Source organism: Capricornis sumatraensis, chromosome 1 (genome assembly GCF_032405125.1).
Source record: "Capricornis sumatraensis isolate serow.1 chromosome 1, serow.2, whole genome shotgun sequence".
In the NCBI taxonomy this organism is placed as follows: domain Eukaryota; kingdom Metazoa; phylum Chordata; class Mammalia; order Artiodactyla; family Bovidae; genus Capricornis; species Capricornis sumatraensis.
Window position 1 is genome coordinate 31,821,107 of NC_091069.1, and position 20,931 is coordinate 31,842,037.

The 20,931-nt window shown below is 38.5% G+C and overlaps 1 protein-coding gene across 2 annotated transcripts in view; it reads right to left on the bottom strand.

Moving 5' to 3' along the window:
• The window catches only part of ITSN2 (intersectin 2), an 84,249-nt gene extending 65,705 nt beyond the window's left edge, over positions 1-18,544 (bottom strand). For both annotated transcript variants that reach the window (XM_068965962.1, XM_068965954.1), the window contains exons 1-13: positions 18,451-18,544; positions 15,221-15,284; positions 14,325-14,488; positions 12,786-12,992; positions 12,559-12,655; positions 11,357-11,496; positions 8,564-8,627; positions 7,870-8,007; positions 7,320-7,405; positions 6,353-6,615; positions 5,373-5,522; positions 2,593-2,733; positions 1,529-1,616 (exon numbers count right to left, since the gene is read on the bottom strand). In XM_068965962.1, the coding sequence (XP_068822063.1) occupies positions 1,529-1,616; positions 2,593-2,733; positions 5,373-5,522; positions 6,353-6,615; positions 7,320-7,405; positions 7,870-8,007; positions 8,564-8,627; positions 11,357-11,496; positions 12,559-12,655; positions 12,786-12,992; positions 14,325-14,488; positions 15,221-15,284; positions 18,451-18,532 (1,684 nt within the window). In that variant the 5' untranslated portion in view covers positions 18,533-18,544. The remainder of the gene's footprint in view (positions 1-1,528; positions 1,617-2,592; positions 2,734-5,372; positions 5,523-6,352; positions 6,616-7,319; positions 7,406-7,869; positions 8,008-8,563; positions 8,628-11,356; positions 11,497-12,558; positions 12,656-12,785; positions 12,993-14,324; positions 14,489-15,220; positions 15,285-18,450) is intronic.
• Positions 18,545-20,931: the final 2,387 nt, after the last annotated feature.

The following is a 20,931-nucleotide window of genomic DNA, read 5'->3' on the forward strand; positions in this document are numbered from 1 at the left end:
TATAAAAGCTAACCTGAACAAATTAAGAAATAAGGCAAAGGAACAAGACATGAGAGACCAAAATACCACTTCATTATTAATAAAGCTGATGTTAGATAGCATGGTTATCTATGCTCTACCAGAAGCACAGCTCTACTGGGTCCCTAACAAGACACAGTCTGCATCCTATTCACAATTCAGATACTGACAGTGAGGATGACAACATACTTTGTACTCTGCACCGATCAGGAAGGCTGTCTTATGTTGCCTCTGGAATGCCTGTGAGGGGTGAGGTGGGAGCTGATACAGTTTAAATAACCAAGAAAAGAAAGCACCCTGTTCCAGGAAGATGGTCTGAGAAGAGACATCAATGGAAGGTGAGGGACACTGTAAGAGTAGTTCACAAGATTGATTTTTCTATGCCTGGTGTTTCTTCCATGTAAGGGAACTTTGATGAGAACAGCAGTCCCAGCTTCTTTCTAACTCTTACATAATTGGTGAGATCAAGATAAGGACCCGGGCATATGTGGCCCTATATCTTTCCTATCCCTTGCTTTCTTGAGGTTGAACTGCCCACAGGAATCTGCATTCTATTCAATATCTTACCTTGGGCAGCTGTACTGCTCACAGATAAACCATGCTATCTAACATCAGCTTTATTAATAATGAAGTGGTATTTTGGTCTCTCATGTCTTACTCTTTTGCCTTATTTCTTAATTTGTTCAGAACTTGGGCAAAGAAGAGGGATAACTCTACTTAATTGGACCTCCTCAACAACCAGAAGTGTAATAAAGAGCCGTAAAGTGAAAAACTGGCACTCACTGGGAGACATTTAGGATACTTTAGCTAGTTTTAACACATTTGCAGAGTTACTTTTCTTTAAATAAATCTTTCTTCTGCTACGCTATTCTTGGCATGCTATCCAACATAGAGATTTTTTTTTTTTCAGTTTTCTGGTTGAGACTTCAATCAAGAGAAATGTTATATTCTTATAAATTACACTGGAATATTTTGTTCCACAGATGTCAGAGGGCCAAGTTGGTAAAAATTCTTCTCATGAACCACAAAGTTAGATGATTTAAAGTCCCAGGAAGGGCATGCCAGTTGCTTAGGCCTATCATTGCTGTACACTATTACCCTAGAGTCCAAAAGGTTTGGCTTCCTAGAAAAGTGTCCTCATACACAGTTCTTTCTACAATTAGCGAAGAATCTTGCCAAAATGCACAGATAGCATTGTGTTCAAGCCAAACTGAGGTCTTGTTTAACTGTAATCTAACATTTTATTTGATTAATATTTAAAATAATAAATAAAAATGGTGTGAAGACAGGAAGTCAGATCACAATTGTTACTTTATTTGCATTTACTTTTTATTGCTAAAAATGACCCAACTTGTGATCATTTTCACATTATTTAAAAAAGTTTTAACTATTGTCAAAAAAATGTTATTTATAATAGAATGATGCTACTTTTTAAAAGTAGCAGAGTATGCCTGACACATTCAGAAAAGAATAAAGAATAAAAGAGGCAAAACAAACCTTAGAGACTTACCAGGTGTGTTACTGAGCTGCATGTTTTTAATTCTTTCGTTTAATAACTGCTTCTCTGGCACCAAATAGATAAGTTTATTTTGATACTCCTTAAAAAAGAAAAAGCAATACCTGATTAAAACTCTGTAATACTGTCTATGAATTTTTTGAAAATGTAAAAACATGATTTCATCACTCGTAAAACTTAGTATGGGATTAATATGTAGAATAATATATAAATAGCTTACAACTTATAGATAAACTAGAATGGGATCACACATGATTTAAAATACAAATATTTACACATTAAATCCATTTACGAAAGACTGGCTGAAAATAAAAGGTGGTGAAGAAAGGTTTGCTAGTAGGGTATGTCGAGAAGTCTGACAATTTCCCATGTCCTAAAGGATGAGAACAGGCACAGCCTAAGAGGTGCCTTTGGTATCTGCTCTGAATGGTATGTAGAAGCAGGCTATGATACCCCAGGATGAAGAACAATGAGGGGCCAAAAACTCAGGGATAAGTGGGAAAGCAGGTGTAAATCAGACAGGAAATGTTATTTGGCCTCTTGTCTACGTCTGCTGTGAGAAGGTAAAAACATTATGTTAATTACTGTTAGTCCTTACAGAAAAACACATTTGATTAAGAGGACTCGAGATGCAAAATGCTTTCAGGGTCTCTTTTCTGCACAAATAAAGAGCAGAATTACCAGGTCCCTGAGGGCATATTTAGTAATAACATTCTCACCACAATTCTGAAAGAACAACATTAGGTCAAAATTTCCTAAAAGTAGTCACAATAACCTTAGTTTAATATATATTTATGTATGTATTTATTAAAGATTTAAAACACAAAGTGGCAAATGCCCAGGTAACGTATAAATATTAAGCAGAATTTAGCCAGGTATCAGGCAGAGTTTTAGGGAGTCCATGAGATCCTGATATTCCACAAGGTTGTGTATGTCTACTATCCTTTTACAAAGGAGGTCACTAGAGGCTCCAAGGGGTTCAGGACCCCAAAAACAAGAAACCGCTAGATTAGGAAGAGTTATTTATTAGTAACTGCTCACAGTGAAGGACAATTCACCTGAAGCTCCTGTTGAAGCTGCTTGATTTCCATGATTTCCAGGTCACACTGCTTATCCAGAACTTCCAGCTCGGTCTTCTGAGTTTGCTTTCTGAGTCGGACGTCTTGAAGTCTGCCTGAGATCTGCTGATGTTTGCCATTCTACGGGAAGACCATATAAATACACAGTTACATAAAATGCTACTAAGAAATGCTCCCATCAAGAGAATAATATTTTTATTTAAACTGTAAATGTCATTTGTCATTTATATTCACTCTAGGATAAATGTCTAAAACCAAGTTAACTCAAGAGAGTGATTAGCAGGAAACTCTTCTGTCCATGGAGTTCTCCAGGCAAGAATACTGGAGTGTTGCCATTCCCTTCTGTGGGGGATCTTCTTGACCCAGAGATTGAACCCAGGTCTCCTGCATTGCAGGCAGATTATTAACCGTCTGAGTCACCAAGGAAGTTCCTAAGATAAATGTCTAATACCAAGTTAACTCAAGAGAGTTATTAGCAGGAAATGTACCATTCTGAGTATAAGAGCCTTAGATGTTAAATGAGAAAGCACAGACACAACACACTGAATTTTGTTTTCTGAACACAGCATTCAGACACTAATTTTTAATAATAAAATATTAAAAAGTCTCAAAAAATAATGAGGAGGAGAGGGTGTTAGTATGTGACATTTAGGGTTACCTTCTCTGAACTTCTATTTCTACCTTCAACACTACCAGCTAATTCCTCTAACTGAACAGTGTCCACGACTTCCCTGGTGGCTCAGAGGGAAGCCACTCTCTGGTTGGGAAGATCCCCTGGAGAAGTGAATGGCAACCCACTCCAGTATTCTTGCCTGGAGAATCCCATGGACAGAGGAGCTTGGCAGGCTACAGCCCACAGGGTTGCAAAGAGTCGGACATGACTGAGCAACTTTTACTTCATTAAACAGTGTCCAGGAGGGCCTCTTTGGCCATGATACTCTTCTCCTATAACAATATTCTTTTACCCTTCTGAGAAGAAAAAAAAAAGGAACAAAAAATAGCAGAGATTCTCAGTAGAAGCTAAGAAGAAGCTAAAGGTGTTATGGGCTGAATCATGTCCCTTCAAATTCATATGTTGACTGTATTCTCAGTGACCTCAGAATATGACCATATTTGGAGACAGGACCTTTAAAGACTTCACCTTTAAAGAGGCGATTAAGATTATATGAGGTCAGATGGGGGCCCTACTCCAATCTGATTGGTGTCCTTGTAAGACGAGAACTTCTGAACAGAAAAGAGACAGCAGAGACGCACAGGCAGAGAAAAGCCTGCGTGAGGACACAGTGAGAAGGCAGCCATCTGCAAGCCAAGAAGAGAAGCCTCAGGTGAAACCAGGCATTCTGACTCCTTGATCTTGGACCTCCAGCCTCCAGACTGTGATAAAATTAACTTCTGTTGCTTTAGCCACCTGGTCTTTGGTATTTTGTTATGGCAGGCTTAGCAAACACAGTGGGGTGAGGAAAAAAGAGGCCACTGGTTAAAAATCACCAATAATGAGGTTTTTACTGAAAAGTCTGTTTCATATTTGAGAAATATATGTTGAAGGGAATATGCTGTGCCCATCCTGGAGTTCATGTTATTTTCTTCAGCAAATATAAGAATAGGCTCTGGGCTTTTCCAAACTCTGCACATTAATCTGTGCTACTTGCTACTGTTTGGTGTGTTACTCCAATTCTTGGGGGGGATACACAGTCTTAAGGATTCCTCCCATTGTATTTTGAAGAAAAAATATATAGTCAACACAATGGTTCAGACAGATATCCAAATAGCTACACAAAGAAGTTAAAGTTTTCAGGACTGTTCTGTGGTACTATGGCATGCTTAATAATTGTGGTATGCTTTTCTACCTATTTGAAGGTAAAAAAACAGTATCTTTTTGATGAAAGATACTATGACTTTTTAAAAAATGTAATTCATCAGCCAAATAAAACATCAGATTACAATTAAACAAGATGCAAATATGGTTCTACTATACATAGCTACATATGTATTTTTTGCAAAACCCTACTATACAATCAGGTCAGGTTTATGGAACTTCAGAGTTGTAGTTGAGTAGCATGCCTTACTCAGAACCTTTATATCTTCTCATCCTGCATTTCAAACGAAGTCTTTTAACACTTTGATGCCCCAATATCTGATGTGTGAAAACTGATAAGCATAATGGCCAATATTAATTAACAACCATAGTCTTAGAGAACTGAAAGAAACTGTAAGAGATCATTTAGGTCAGCAGTTTCTGATCATTTTTTTTTTCTTTTTAGCAGTAGAATCCTTTTTTCCCAATCAAAGCTTTTTCCCCAATAAAAGTGCCACAGATTAATGTGGCGATTCTCTGTTGTGAAGTGTGGGTAGAAGTGGGAGAGGAGACACTGTCCTGCCACCGTGGCTCCTCTCTCCCACCTCTCGCTTATCCTTCTGTAGACCATTTTCCAGTGTGAAAAAATGAAAATCACTGAACCAGCACAAAGTTTTACTTTACAGATGCACAAAGTGAGGTACAGAAAAGGGAAATGTCTTACCCAAGAGTACACTGCCTATCCACATCTAAACTAAAACCGTAACACAATTCTCAAAGTTTTGAGTCACTATCCTTTTTTAGTAAACTATACTGTCTAGACTATTAAAAAGCACATATAAAAATATGACTAATTATATTAAGATGTAATATATTCATGAGGTAGATTTAAAAAACAGTAATAATTCTCAACAAGTAACCTTTGCATCATTCAGATAAATTTCACTTAAATCTATAAGCATACCAGTGCTTCCAGCTCGAGATGGAGGCTCTTCTTTTTAGAGTTTAACCTGACAATTTCTTCCTGTTCTCTATTCCTTCGACTGAGAAGCTCCTGCCTACGAATTCTCTCCCATTCTAAACGACGTTGTCTTTCAAGTTCCTGTTTTGCGGCCTGAAAATAATGAACCAAAGTTAATTTTAGAATTAACACTTTTTGCATCACTCAAAAACTGATGAGAGGAGAAAGTAAAGCTGAGGCAGCATTTAGCACTGAGTGGACTTGCAGTCGAAGGGTAACTGGGCAAACCCATTGCTATCAATGGACCTAAAGACGTCCACAAAAGCAAACTCATCCACCAGACTATCTGACTACTTCAAGCACCATCTTCTTGCTGCAGTTACTTTTCCCTTAATAAACAAAAGGACAACTCCATACATATAGATGTTAGTAGGAATAACTGCACCTTTCTTCTGGTATCAGGGAATAAAAAACTTTTATTGACAATTATTTCAGTGGCACTGCAATTTACATGCACAGTCCTTGAAAATACAGCCAGGCCTCCCAGGGACCCCACACAGCAACATTTATCCCAAGGATCTGTGTAAGCTCACCCTCTTAATTCCTCTCAAGGCTTTCTTTCTGCCTCTCCAATTACTTGACTTTTTACTCTGGATCCTAAGCTTAGTTTCATTTAATGACCTGATCAACTGACTTCTTCTGGCTCCTCACTCAACTCAGCTTTGTGACCAATCCTGCTCTGATTGAGATGCCACCTACAGATATGCTTTCTCTACCAGCTGTCAGCCCTGGAAACCCTTCATAAGCAAGTACCCTCTTGTCTTCACAGGGGAAGGAAGATTCAGATTCATACAGGGTAAGAATGAATGAATGAGGCTGAGAAAAATCAGAACAAAAAGTACCCTCTTTTATCAAATGAAATGTAGCCACTTATTAAAGGAAATGATTTCCCTGGAAATAAAATAACTTAACAAAAAAATAACCTCTCGTCTTTCTATCTCTTTTCTCCTTTCTTCTTCCCGTTGTCGCTCCAATTCCCTCTGCTTCTCCAAGCGTTTTTCTAATTCAAGTTGTTTCTTCCATTCTTGTTCTTGTAGCTCTCTCTGTTTTCGTTCCCATTCTTCCTTTTCTTTCTGGGCTTTGCGCTCTGCCTCCCTCTGCTGCTGCTCCATCATGGCCTGGCGTCGCTTCTCCAGTTCCATGTTGCCCCGCTCATAGTTGGCTTTCCGCTTGTCCTCGAACGTAACTGAATAAGGTACAGCGTAAGCACTCTTCAGCATGAAGCACCTACCGAACCTATAATCTGGTTTCAACATCCTCATGCCTTGTGGTCATGTGAATGCAATTTCTCTTTGGATACTTCTAAGGATAATCTTAACTCAAACATAAATAATACAATATTTATTTTCTTATAAGAATATTCATTTGGGGAAAAAACTCATTCTGGGAAAAACAAATCACTAAGTTTGAGTCCGTCCAAGAGAAAAATAAATTTACTATTCCTGCCAATAAAAATACTTTTCAATTTTTTTCTCAGCATTTTCTTCAAGGATAACCAAAATTGTATGGCTCTATATTTGTTATATGCCCATAACTTTTTAGCATTTTTAAATATATACACATGTATATTTTCAACCAATATTTAAACTTTTTTTTAAAGCTCAAGATTTCATCATAAAGCTTGCTGTAATGCTTTTTCCAAAAGTGGGAGGCATTTTAAATTGGACATCTAATACATACACTCTTGCCAAATACATACATCAGACTCTTCTTCTCAGTTTTGACCGTATTAATTTTACTGATGTCAAAATCCATCCTATTCATCAAATAAGTTTCTCATATAGCATTTAATATATTAAGAAAGTTAAAATTCTAAATATTCATTTCTACTTCACAGTTAAATTTAAGAGCATTCACTATAAAATATACAACTTGGACATTCAATGTTACCTGGTAATTTTTTCTGAGGTTCCTCTTCTTGTGTTTTCTGATATGAAGGCAGAGTTCCGTTAATGGAATCAATCTGCTTTCCTCCTCTAAGAAAGGCAAACAACAAATAAATTTAGCATTATGAGATCTGAGAATTTTAGACCAGACTATATAGACTACCAATGACTATAGCAATTTAATATTTAGCATATAATATTAAAGATATTTAAAACAGCATGGTCTATAGTTACACTGAACATCAGTATATGAATTATCAAGCCAGACAGATCTGGATTCACATCATGGTTCAACCAGTTGCTATTCTTGGGTAAATTTATTCTTAATCTCTTTAGGCATTAGTTTCCTTATCTATAATGTAGTGAAAACACATACGTACTTCTTAAATCTACTCTCTTATCAGTGTAACTCACTAAATACCAAAATCAAACAGCAATGTAAATGCTTGATTTTTCCACAAAAGTAGAGCAGAGACCTCATGAAATCCCAGAGTAAAAATTTTGTCTGTCAAAAATGATTGAAACAACACCCCTTAACCTTCAGAGACACTCACCTAAAAGATGGAGGGACAAGCTCAGGAGGTAAAGCCAGTGGCAATGGCTGTCCAGCTTTGGCCATATCAGTGAGGTGCATTGCAAGGATGAACTCCTCAGCTTTCAGCTGTCCATCACCATCAATGTCAGCCAGAGTCCTAAAGAAAGTATAAAATTTCACAACTCAGAAAGCCTATTTAGAGTAAAATATTTTCAGAAGAGTTCAATTTTTTCATTTTTAAAGCAAGAGTAATGACAGAAAAACAGCTGGGTTAATATATTTAAGTAAAAAGTACGTACAGAAAAGTGAGCTAATTTTTGCCCTTAATTTCCATATCACCAAAGAGAGGAAAGAAATTTTGAAATGAAAAGGGAAATATTCCCTTCAAAAAGGTAGCTTGTCTTGGTTCATGGTTAATTCACTTATCAAATCACCTCATGCACAACAATGAAAATGAGATACTCTCTAATTCTCCACAGAAGGTATTACATAAAAGCAAACAAGTTTTACTTGCAAGATAATTAAATGCCAAATTCTCAAGGGTAACATTTTACAAAGCAATTTTATTTGCTTGCAGGTTTGCATTAACTGTCACACAGTTGCTTTTGTGGAACATTTTTGAGTCACGTTTACAGAAATGGTTTCTTTCTTATGTCTCATTAAAAATCATACAGAATGTCTAGTTAAAAATCATAATTAACGGGCAAACTCACCATATAGTAGCTAGCTGAGTTTGAGAAAGATTTGACTGAAGAAGAGCATTTCTAGCTTGAAAACCTGGTTTAGTGGGGGAAAAAATACATAAAAGAAGATTCTTTAGCCTCTTAAAGTCATGCAAACTTAAATAGCTGTACTCGTGAAATAACACTGCTGCTATCCTAGGATTTTACCATGCACGAGGCACTGAGCATTCAGTAGTCATCAAAATAAACACATCCCCTGGACCAAGGAGCTTAAAATCTACAGTCAGTAGAAGAATGTGCTCCCATGTCCTTCCAGAAGATAATGGTCCCCACAAGTGACTGACACAAAGGACTATGCCAGTATTAGAGGCCAAGCTCCCAAGCACAGCTTTGCTTAGCATTTTCAGATCTGCTCTTATCTCTCTCATCATTTCTTTGTCTCTACTCTTCCTCTTATAAATAACATGTAAATCATTCTTCAGGGATCTGTCCTGGGCACTCTGTTCTCTGCGCAGTCATATCCATTTCTATGACTAAACAGAACCTTGAAGCAGAGGATTCCCAAATGTACATCCACAGCCCAAGCCTCTCCTTTAAGTTTAGACGTCTATATCCAATCGAAAAATTTATGTATGTATTTCACAAGCATATCAAACTAAGTACATACCAAACTACTCTTTCAATCCCCAACTAGGCCTCTCTTCCTAATCTTCACCCCAATCTTCTCTGTGAATGGTATCAAAGGCCATCCAGTAGCTCAAGCCAGAAATCAGAGTCCCCTCTTAACCCTCCCTGTCCTGTACAATCAGGTGCAACATCGAGTCCTATAGTCCTACATCATTGTATGTCTAGGTCCTTCTCACCTGTGAAGTCAAAATTTAACGTCACCTTCTCAGAGAGGCCTCTGTCCGTTCTACCATTCAATATATTTCCTGCTTCTATCCTGTATATCTCATAACATAATCTGTAATGTAACATTTATTTGCTTGTTTACCTGTTTGTCTGTTTCCCCTATTATGCCAAGTTCTATGAAGACAAAAGCCTTGACTGCTGTGTCCATTAATGCATAACTCATGCCTAGTACCTAGATGCTTAATAAATGTTTGTGAAAGTAATGAATAAAATTGTAACCCAAAGTTTTCCTCTATCTTAGCTGCAATGGGGGCTTGCTTATATAAGAGCATCTGATAATAAAGACAGCTAACATTCATTGAATGCTTACTATGTATGGTAAACTGTTCAACTTCTTTTCTCTTCTCTAGTAAGACAAAACAAAAACATGTTTCCGTTAACAGGCTCCTGATCTTCAATGAATATATTTCAGAACAGAAAATCCCTCTTGGCTTCAGAGGAACACTCACTCCTGGTAAGCCTGTCTGTGGCTTTTTGACCATGATGAATCCAGAGGCTTCTCTGGTGAAGGCCTCCTAGGTGGCAGAGCAGGTGCCACACCTCCCACTCTCGGGTGCATAAGCCACAAGCGCCAGAAGAGTCAGCCCTACCCTGCGTCCAGCCTGAGTCAAGGAGCACCCGAACAACCCCACACAGAAGGCATACAACTGCCAGCTCTTCCTCAGCAACCGCTTGCACTGCAAAGCCAGCACAGATGCTGCTAAATCCACAGCTTCACTCAACCTTAAACACAAAGATCTGGATAATCAAAGCAACATATTCTATATGGAACAGACTCAAATATACCACATACTGTGACAAGCAATCAAACGTTTATATAACTTTAAAATCTTTTTCATTCTTTTTTAATAGAAACCACATACAGGAAATACACTGGAAATAGCTTACAGCCTCACTCAATTAATTAACAATACTCAAAAGACTTCATATAAGATGTGAGATTTGTGGAGGTTTTTTTATGTTAAAAGGAAGATTGTTTTACAATGTTTTTTACAACGTCAACCTCTGCTGTACAGCAAAGTGACTCAGTTATATACATACAAACATTCTTTCTCAGTTTCCTTTTCCATTATGGTTTATCACAGGATACCGAACATGGATGTGAAATACATCAGGACCTTGTTTATCCATGTAGTAGTTTGCATCTACCAACCCTAAACTCCCAATCAACCCCTCTCCTTACCCCCTCCTCCTCAGCAGCCATGAGTCTGTTCTCTATGTCTCAGTCTGTTTCCATTTGGTAGACAGGTTCATTTGTGCCATATTTTAGATTCCACATATAAGTGGTATCATATCTGATAAAGCTCTACTATAAATACTTTACTCTGTCTAAACTCTAAGTCGTTGCTGAGTGAGGAGAGAGGGGCCAGTGAGAAGACCAGAATTCTACTTGCCTAGTACCCTCTGTTTATGTCCACTTCACCATTCTCAATTAGTGAATTTGGATGTTTGTTACAGCATGGACTCAGACGTCCTAGGGGGATCTCAGGTTATCTCAGTTTGATAGCCACACTTGGGTTGGAGCATTAAAGGGTGAACAGTGTTCACGTGAGGTGTTTGGAAAGACAAGCAGAGAAAGACCCAATGAGGAAGGAGACTCTCACAGAAACTGAGCTGAGGCTTAGTATCACACTCTGGTCACAGGAAGACAAGGAAAATGAGGTTTGACTTTCTCAAGGGAGAGGTCTTCTCAAAACATTGGGTGTGTATCTGTGTGTTTAACTTGATTATAAGAACGTTGAACTCCTACATAACTTAACCATTATTTGTATTTATCAAATGACTGCTATTTTTTTTGGATGTTAAAATTTTAAATGAGCTACAAAATACAGCTTCAAATAAAAGTTCTTCAATAGAAGTTCACAGAAAATCATAACTTCCTGACATTCTTAAGCACCGTATGCCACTTACCTGAGAGGTATCCACTCATGCTTTTGTCAAGACTGTTAAATTTTTGCCGATATTTTAATCTTGAAGGCTGAGGAACTGCCCACTCTGAGGTCCCAGTCTTGGGTGAATTCCCTGAGAGGGAAGCAGTTGAGGAAGTTGAGCTGTAACAAAATGTATTTAAAATTTTTGTTACTAAATAAAATACATTTAAACTTTATAAGTGAGACACAATTAGAATCCTTCCTTCTATAATATAACAGTAGTTGCTTTTGTATATGATATTGAAAAAACAATCTATCTTTACGGTATTTTAGGAAAGTAAATACCATACAAAGTTTCGAACTACCATATACCAAATACCTATCATGTGGCAGGCCCCACACAGTGCTAGGGCCTTTATAAATATTATGTATAATCCTCATCACAAACTTAAAAGATTATTACTGTCTCCATCCTTCATATGGGCAAACTACAGCTCAGTGATATTGAGAAAAACAAAGTTACACAATCAGTGAGTGTTTAAGCAAGGATACAGACATTGTTTTCCTGGGTCATTGTTTTAAAGAGTATTATTGTGATTTATACGAGGAGTGATGAATGAACATTGATGCTTTTGTGCCTTCTGAAATTTAAAGGATACTCAATTAGTAGTTTTTGCTCAAGAAATAATGTGTAATGATCATGAGATGTTTTGAGAAATTTTTTGAAAGGAAAAATATGGAGCTTTGGGCAAAAGATTGACTGATTAAAATATAGCAGGATATTTTTAGTTTACATAAGACAAATTTTTCAGAAGTAAAATACCACAGACAGTTAATAATTCTAAAAATAAAATTATTTTATGTGAATTACAAATAGTAGATTTACCTATAGCATTTAGATTTGGCCATTAGAAAGTAAAAATTGGGTAGCTCCAAGTTTAAAAAACAAACAGTCATTTGTTAAATACGCCTTTGTTTGTTGTTTAGTCACTAAGTTGCATCCAACTCTTTTGCAACCCCATGGACTGTAGCCCACAGCCCACCAGGCTCCTCTGTCTATGAGATTTCCCAGGCAAGAACACTGAAGTGGGTTGCCATTTTCTTCAGGCGATCTTCTCAACTCAGGTATCAAAAACCTGTTTCCCCTGCACTGGAGGTGAATTAGGCAAATTCTCTACCACTGAGCCACCTGGGAAGCTCTTATTGAAAGCCTAAAAAGTTGGAAGTTTTAAGTATTCATACCTACTAGATCCTAAATCAATCAGAGACTGGGCTTTCTGTATATTAGCACCACCAAATCCTCCCATCATCAGACTGTAAGATGACGTATGAGGCAATGCTAAAAAAAAAGAAAAAGGTTCACATTAAACAATTTCACAGAGTATGAAAAAAAATCTGTATCTACTGGGATGCAAATATAACAGTTTCTTCACATAAAAATACTGACTCATTAGACACAAAGCACTTACTTGAAGAAGAATAAGGAATGGATAAAGGCTGAATGAGACTGGTGGTTCCATTTGGTAATGATGAAGTGCTAACGGAAGGCACTAGGGGAGCAGGCATCATTAGGGGAGGGAGGGTGGTCCCTGAAGTCGCCGAGGACAAGGGTGTTGCTATGGGTGCAACTGGAGGCAATGACTGAGGAATGGACAGATTGGGCATGCTTCCCATTCCTAAGGACAAAACAGAACACATTTTCTGGTACTGGTAAACCAATTTTAAAACACAGGACAGAAAACAAATTTACAGTACAGTGAGCAGCTGCTATGTTACAGAAACACTGTGGGCAAACTATCAATGGATTTAAAAACTTCATTAAAGCAAGCTGGATCCAGCAGTGTAGGAGGTAAGCTACTAATTTTAATATCAATATTCTGACCTGTGTGAACTGAGGCAATGTCTATTAAGAAGCTAAAATTCTTTTCTAGTATCATGAATAAAACTAAGTAGGCCTTTTCCAACTACCCATTAGTATTCTCAATGAGAGAATGTATCACCTGATTGAATGTGGGTTTTTGTGTAGCGATAATAAATACAGTGCTGTTGAGTTCACATACTCACACACACACATACACACACACTCTCCACAAACTCTTCCCTCCCCCGCAAAGGATGTTCTAAATTCTATATACTTAAGGAGACCCATTTAATTATACACATTATGTGCAGGAAAAAAAGCATGCCATCTGTTTCATTTTTCTTATATGCAACACACATATGGATTCAAGGACAATTATTTAAAAGGGACAAAGTGATGACTAATTTGTTTACTAACTGCAGAATACAAAGTATACTGTATTAATATGATTACACAATGATTTGGTATTTATCTCTAGAATTCAGTGCAAGAGTGAAAGAATTTAGCATTTTAAGATCTAACATCTGGAGTGGAAGACCACGGTTCAGATATAAAGAGATTCTACTTGAATGTTCCAATGAGTGCTCCTCACAAATAATTAGTAAGAAAATGGTTAATCAAAATTAATGGAAGATTGGTGATCTCAGATGAATATGTAAATTAATTAGCACAAAGTTTCCAACTTTTAGCCCTAAATTTGTCTGCCAAATTAACCTTTAAAGAAATTTCTACTAATGTATAATTTTAAATTACTCCCCAAATTAAACCATTTTGAACTTAAATTGTTCATATTTTTTGTTATGCATACAAAGTATGGAGGAAACTAAGTAAGAATAATATTTAGGATCAGCTATGACTAGCAGGATCATATAATCTATCATCCAACCGGGAATTATGAAAGGGAGAACAAACCAGACTAGATGCCAGAACAACAGGCATAAATCACACTGTCCCTGGGAAACCGGGACACGTGGACTCCTGAGCTATGACAGCGACCTTAACATTTCTAATCTCAGACTTGAAAGTTAACTTGGGAGTCTGGGGACTGTCATTTTACACCAGCAAATCCTTCTCTGATTCTCAAACATTATGCCTAGGAATCAAGTTTAACTATCAGATATACTGAACTAAATTAAGAAACACATACCAAAACGAGCAGAAATTAACGGAGAGAACATAGGAGGTTGTTTCATAATAGGAGGAAGAACCACCGGCAACTGTTGGCCTTGAAGCTTTAGTTTGATGAGTTTCATCGCTATGGAGAACTCCTGTTGATCCATCTTCCCATCCTTGTTCAGGTCTGATAAAGCCCTAAAAGGACGATGCGGCCGATGGAGTGGTAACATAGGATCAGCATTACTTTTGTAAATGACATTGTATTTACACATAGATAATCACTTAATTAAATTTGAGTGTATAACAAAAAGCTAAAACCTGTACAATAATACTGACCAAAGACAGTATCTAATAAAATACTATGAGTCTATATAGACCCTAGATACCTTTGGGATGAATTCCACTGGTGCAAATGTAAAGAAACTATACAAGAGTATAATCATTCTAAACAATTTGTTCAATATTTACCAAATGCCTGCTAAGTGCCTGGCCCTCTGCACTGGAGAGAAGGGTGGAATAGGGGTTGATGTTTACTGTAAATACATTAGAAAACCAAAACCTTAGATATTATAAAGAGCAATTTCTTCAAGGTAGGAACAAGGGAAGGGTGAGCTAATCTGAGGCTTAAAGATGATGAAATAAATAACTACAAAATAACATAATGAAGGTGGAGACTCTTGCCAAATTACAAAGACATGTTTTTCAACAGAAATGTATACATCTCCTTTCTTTACAAATTCTAAGGAAATCAGAACTTTGTCCTACAGAACAAAACCCCAATTGATTTTCAGTCATTTACTCACTAAAACTTATTTTCTAAAAAGCTGAATACTCTTACTTATTAACAACAAACTACAGGTAAAAACAACTTTATGTTAACACTAAGTATTAAAAAGTTAAGTTCATCTACAAAAGAACATATTTTACCATATTTCAGCTAAAACGGGAGCCGGCAGGCCTGACTGTAAGAAAAAGGTACGGGCTTGATCACCTGAAGGCAATAAAAACAAAATAATCAAACAATGTATTAGTAAATGGAATTACTTTGATGTCTCTGAATAACAAAAATGGCCACTAGTAACAATTCTATTGATTTAAATTCCAATTATTAAAGAAAAATTATTTATATTACTTTAATAAGACAGGAAGTATTAAAACAAAAATGTCACAACTGCAATATATGCATTAATGAAATGCAAGTGATGAAAGATCACATTATTCATCTTAGTTTTCCCTCCTAATTGGGGTCTTACTTGATAATAATCCTATTTTGTAAAATTTATAGCTAAAAGCACTATTCCCCAGAAGAACTCTAAATAAAAAAACACCAGGTTTGGGGAAGGTATTCCTCATGGGTATCTGACAATCCTGTATCTCCTGCCGTGTAAGCCAAGAATGTAAGGTCCTAACAGCTCTCTGCCTGGATCAATTCTCAGAACTGGGTTTGCTGTGAGCAGTTTTAAGGGAGGAGGTAATGTTTTCCACTGGGATAGAGAACAAGTTTGCTTTCTGCTTGCTAAAACATGGTGGTTCCGCGAGGCTGAGTGTTCCTCTTCTTTAACACAGCCATGGCATGTACAGCATCCTGGGCTCCCCGCATAGGCCCTGTGTGAACCAGGGGACAAGGGAGACAGAGAGAAATGTGCCGATGCTCGGGCTGCCAGCTGTGCTATCACAAAGAGTGTCCTGTGTCTCTGACTTAGGAATTCCGGGTATTCTGCCAGCATTCAAGAGACAGTAACAGACCAAATTATTATCTTGTAAGCAGGGTAATCAAATCTCTACCGGGAAACAAGTTAAGGTAGTTATTATTACAGAAGTACAAATATCATTACACTGTAATGGTTGACCCAGATAATCACGATGGTGTGATCACTCACCTACAGCCAGACATCCTAGAATATGAAGTAAGGGGCCCTTAGGAAACATCACTACAAACAAAGCTAGTGGAGGTGATGGAATTCCAGTTGAGCTCTTTCAAATCCTGAAAGATGATGCAGTGAAAGTGCTGCACTCAATATGCCAGCAAATTTGGAAAACTCAGCAGTGGCCACAGACTTGAAAAGGTCAGTTTTCATCCAAATCCCAAAGAAAGGCAACGCCAAAGAATGCTCAAACTACCACACAATTGCACTCATCTCACACGCTAGTAAAGTAATGCTCAAAACTCTCCAAACCAGGCTTCAGCAATATGTGAACCGTGAACTCCCTGATGTTCAAGCTGGTTTTAGAAAAGGCAGAGGAACCAGAGATCAAATTGCCAACATCTGCTGGGTCATGGAAAAAGCAAGAGAGTTCCAGAAAACTATCTATTTCTGCTTTATTGACTATGCCAAAGCCTTTGACTGTGTGGATCACAATCAACTGTGGAAAATTCTGAAAGAGATGGGAATACTAGACCACCTGACCTGCCTCTTGAGAAATCTGTATGCAGGTCAGGAAGCAACAGTTAGAACTGGACATGGAACAACAGACTGGTTCCAAATAGGAAAGAGTATGTCAAGGCTGTATATTGTCACCCTGCTTATTTAACTTCTATGCAGAGTACATCATGAGAAACACTGGGCTGAATGAAGCACAAGCTGGAATCAAGATTGCTGGGAGAAACATCAATAACCTCAGAAATGCAGATGACACCATCCTTACGGCAGAAAGTGAAGAACTAAAGAGACTCTTAATGAAAGTAAAAGAGGAGAGTGAGAAAGTTGGCTTAAAGCTCAACATTCAGATAATGAAGATCATGGCATCTGGTCCCATGACTTCATGGGAAATAGATGGGGAAACAGTGGCTGACTATTTTTTTTGGCTCCAAAATCACTGCAGATGGTGACTGCAGCCATGAAATTAAAAGACGCTTACTCCTTGGAAGGAAAGTTATGACCAACCTAGACAGCATATTAAAAAGCAGAGACATTACTTTGACAAAAAAGGTCTGTCTATTCAAGGCTATGGCTTTTCCAGTGGTCATGTATGGATGTGAGAGTTGGACTACAAAGAAAGCAGAGCGCCGAAGAATTGATGCTTTTGAACTGCGGTGTTGGAGAAGACTCTTGGGAGGCCTTTGGACTGCAAGGAGATACAACCAGTGCATCCTAAAGGAAATGTATCCTGGATGTTCACTGGAAGGACTGATGTTGAAGCTGAAACTCCAATATTTTGGCCACCTGATATGAAGAGCCAACTCATTTGAAAAGACCCTGATGTTGGGAAAGATTGAAGGCAGGAGGAGAAAGGGACTACAGAGGATGAGATGGTTAGATGGCATCACTGACTCAATGGAGATGAGTTTGGGTAAACTCCAAGAGTTGGTGATGGACAGGGAGGCCTGGTGTGCTGCAGTTCGTGGGGTTGCAGAGAGTTGGACACGACTGAGCAACTGAACTGAACTGATAATTGTTGAGAGGATGTATTCCAAAGTCAGACCTAAAGGTTTCCAAGCCCTGGTATTGTTCAGTTGCTAAGTTGTGTCCGACTCTTGGTGATTTGATGGACTATAATACACCACGCTTCTTTGTCCTCCACTATTTTGGGGAGTTTGCTCAAACTCATGTCCATTGAGTTGGTGATGCTATCTAACCATCTCATCCTCTGCCTCCCTCTTCTTTTGCCTTCAGTCTTTCCCAGCATCAGGGTCTTTTCCAATAAATCTGTTCTTTGCATTAGTTGGCCAAAGTACTGGAGCTTCAGCTTCAGCATCCGTCCTTCCAATGAATATTCAGGGTTAATTTCCTTTATGATTGACTAGTTTGATCTCTTTGTTGTCCAAGGAACTATCAAGAATCTTCTCCAGCACCACAATTCAAGAGTATCAGTCTTTGGAGCTCAGCTTTCTTTATGATCTCTCAGATCCATACATGACCACACTCAGTCGTGTCCAACTCTTTGCTGACCCCGTGGACTGTAGCCTGCCAGGCTCCTCTGTCCATGGAATTCTCAAGGCAAGAACACTGGAGTGAGTAGCCATTCCCTTCTCCAGGGATCCTCCCGACCCAGGGGTCGAACCCAGGTCTCCTCCATCGCAGGCAGATTCTTTACATTTTGAGCCACCATGGAACTTATCATTAAATAGTACAAATTGGTGGCAGTCAAATTAAAACTAATTATAAGATATTTCATGAAAAGGAGCATAAAATCACAAATAAAATAAGAACACAAACCTGTTATATAACCTCCTGAAGGTTTGAGGTTATCAAACTGCTTGTCATGCTTAGTCCGTTCTTCAGAGGTAATAGCCCACATGTTTGGCCCTCCTGAAACATAAATGAAAGACAAAGATATTATATTGCATATATGAGAATGCTTAAATACAATTCCAGAATGTAAACATGAATCACAAATGCTCCTTTATTGACAGTCCTAATACTGGAGTGACACAAAGGAAAAACCTCTATTCATAACCATACCTAGTATGGTCCTGAAGCTTTTCATTCATCACCCAATTAACATCTACTTGAACAACTGCTGTGTACCACTCACTGGAAATGGGCAACAAGCTAAATACTAGAAATAAAAAGAGGAATAAAGTATTGTTCCATCCTCAAGGAAGTCTTACTCTAGAAAATGACTATCAGCACTTACAGTGTTAACCTGTGAAGCATCCTAAGCAGAAACATATACAAAAAGCTGTGCTAATCTTGAGTCAGAAGCATCAGTGATGAGCTAACAGGAAAGGTAAGACTGAGGCAGAGCCTTGAAGCTTGGCTTGAATTTTGCCATGTGAAGAGGCGGGATAATGGTATTTTACAAAACAAGGTCAGAGCATGAGGAGTCAAGGCATGTTCCAGACACTGCCCTGAGTAGACTGATGGCTAAAGCACCACGTGAGTGTGGGAAAGAGGTTAAGAAAGAGGTAGGAAGGACTAGCTTTAAAGGGTCTTAAATAGCATCCTTAGCTGACCTTTACTCTGGAAGTTATGGAGTGTCCTCTGATACACTTTAAAGTAACCTCCTTATTTGAAATCCTTTTAGACTTACAGGAAAGTTGCAAAGATAGTACGGAGCCTGCACCCAATTTCCACTAAGTTAACAATTTACATAACCATAGTATATTTGTTAAAACACATAAATTAGGACAGGTATACTACTACTAGCTAAACTAAATACCTCCACCAGCAGGGCTAGCTGGTAAACCCCAACAAATTAGACTCTCGGCACTGGAAACAGCACAAATCTTTTTTACTGAAGATTCTGCCGAGTGGAAGCTTTGGCAAAGGGAAGGAGCCTACTCTGGGTCTGAATGCTTGACCTATGCAGGCCCAGTGACTCTCTGGCCTGATAGCCCCATTTAAGGGTGGGTCAAACAAACGCCACAACTAACAAGGTGAGAAGGACCCTCAGAAGCCTTGCTTGTCAAACAGAAATGGTATATTCAAGAACAGAAGACAGCCTGGCCCCAAAGGCCTTTGAGCGTCACATGAAAAAGTGGAAGCAAATTCGCTAAGCGGAAACTTTACTGGATCAGTGAAAGTCCCTGAAATGCCACAGCCTAGTTCACTTAGGGGTCACAGCAGCTGGAGTTCTGATAGCGCCCACTGGGCTGCCATCACTCTTCAGCCTCAACGCTGAGCAGAACCAAAGTGAGGCGCATTTTCTTCAGTGGACAGAACTCAGATTCTTGGAATGTTGCCAATGGCCCAGCTGTTTGATTTGCCACCTGGAAAATTACAACTGACAGATTAAAGATAACCTCTTTAGGGCTGCAAGATGGAAACAAATTTTAATTGCTAGTTGAATAGTCTGGGTCACGACGGATGGCAAGGGCCCATTCTCTAACTTAGACTGAAATCAAGATTCTGATGGAAGTCTGACTGTTTCTGAGGCAGAGGATACCAATGCATGCCAGACTTAAGGATTCCTGTCTGGGGAGGGGGTCTCATTACACAGGGCATTGCTCTCTTTTTGGCTCTTGCAGATGGACTACATCAAACTTTTGACTGCCCTCTAGGGTTACTGGTGGTTCTTCAAACTGTTGACACTTTCTAGGTTACCAATCAGCCTGCTATGTCCATACTAGCATGGCCCTTAAAACAAACCTGTGTCATGATTTTAGCTCTCTGGTCTATCAGTACTCTGATGTTAATGAATCATTTATCAGAAAAAACTGTTCATAATGCACTGATCAAGGCTGAGTCCACTTTCATAATCTTCTCCTGGTTCACACTCCTTAAAGTAAGATAGTTTGGCCACTGAATGTGCTGTCCTGAGAAAGGGATCATCGCGTCCCCTGGCTGTTTCCTGGCTGATGATCAGGACTAAAGGGGTTGGGGGAGGGGTCACAGGCGAATACAAGTCTTAATGTGAAAGTTGAGGATTCTACCCTGATGGTTCTTGGACATGATGCATCTCTCTTTCTCCTAGAAACAACTGTGGACAGGCTGTTAGTATATCCTTCAGCTTGGCTGAATAGGAACCTAAAGCATTCAAAGCTAATTCTGGTTAGGGTTTACAAAAATGCCCCTGTTCCTCTTGCACCTAACCCTTCTGGATCATTAGAAAATAGTGAACCTAAAGCAAAACAGGACACTTAAATCTTGTGGCAGTGGAGAGCCCCAGGCAGCATCTGGAGAGAATACCTTAGATGCAAGAAGCACTGGAGGGGAGAAGCATGACTTTTTCTCTTTCAGAGCTGGCCGGGGAGT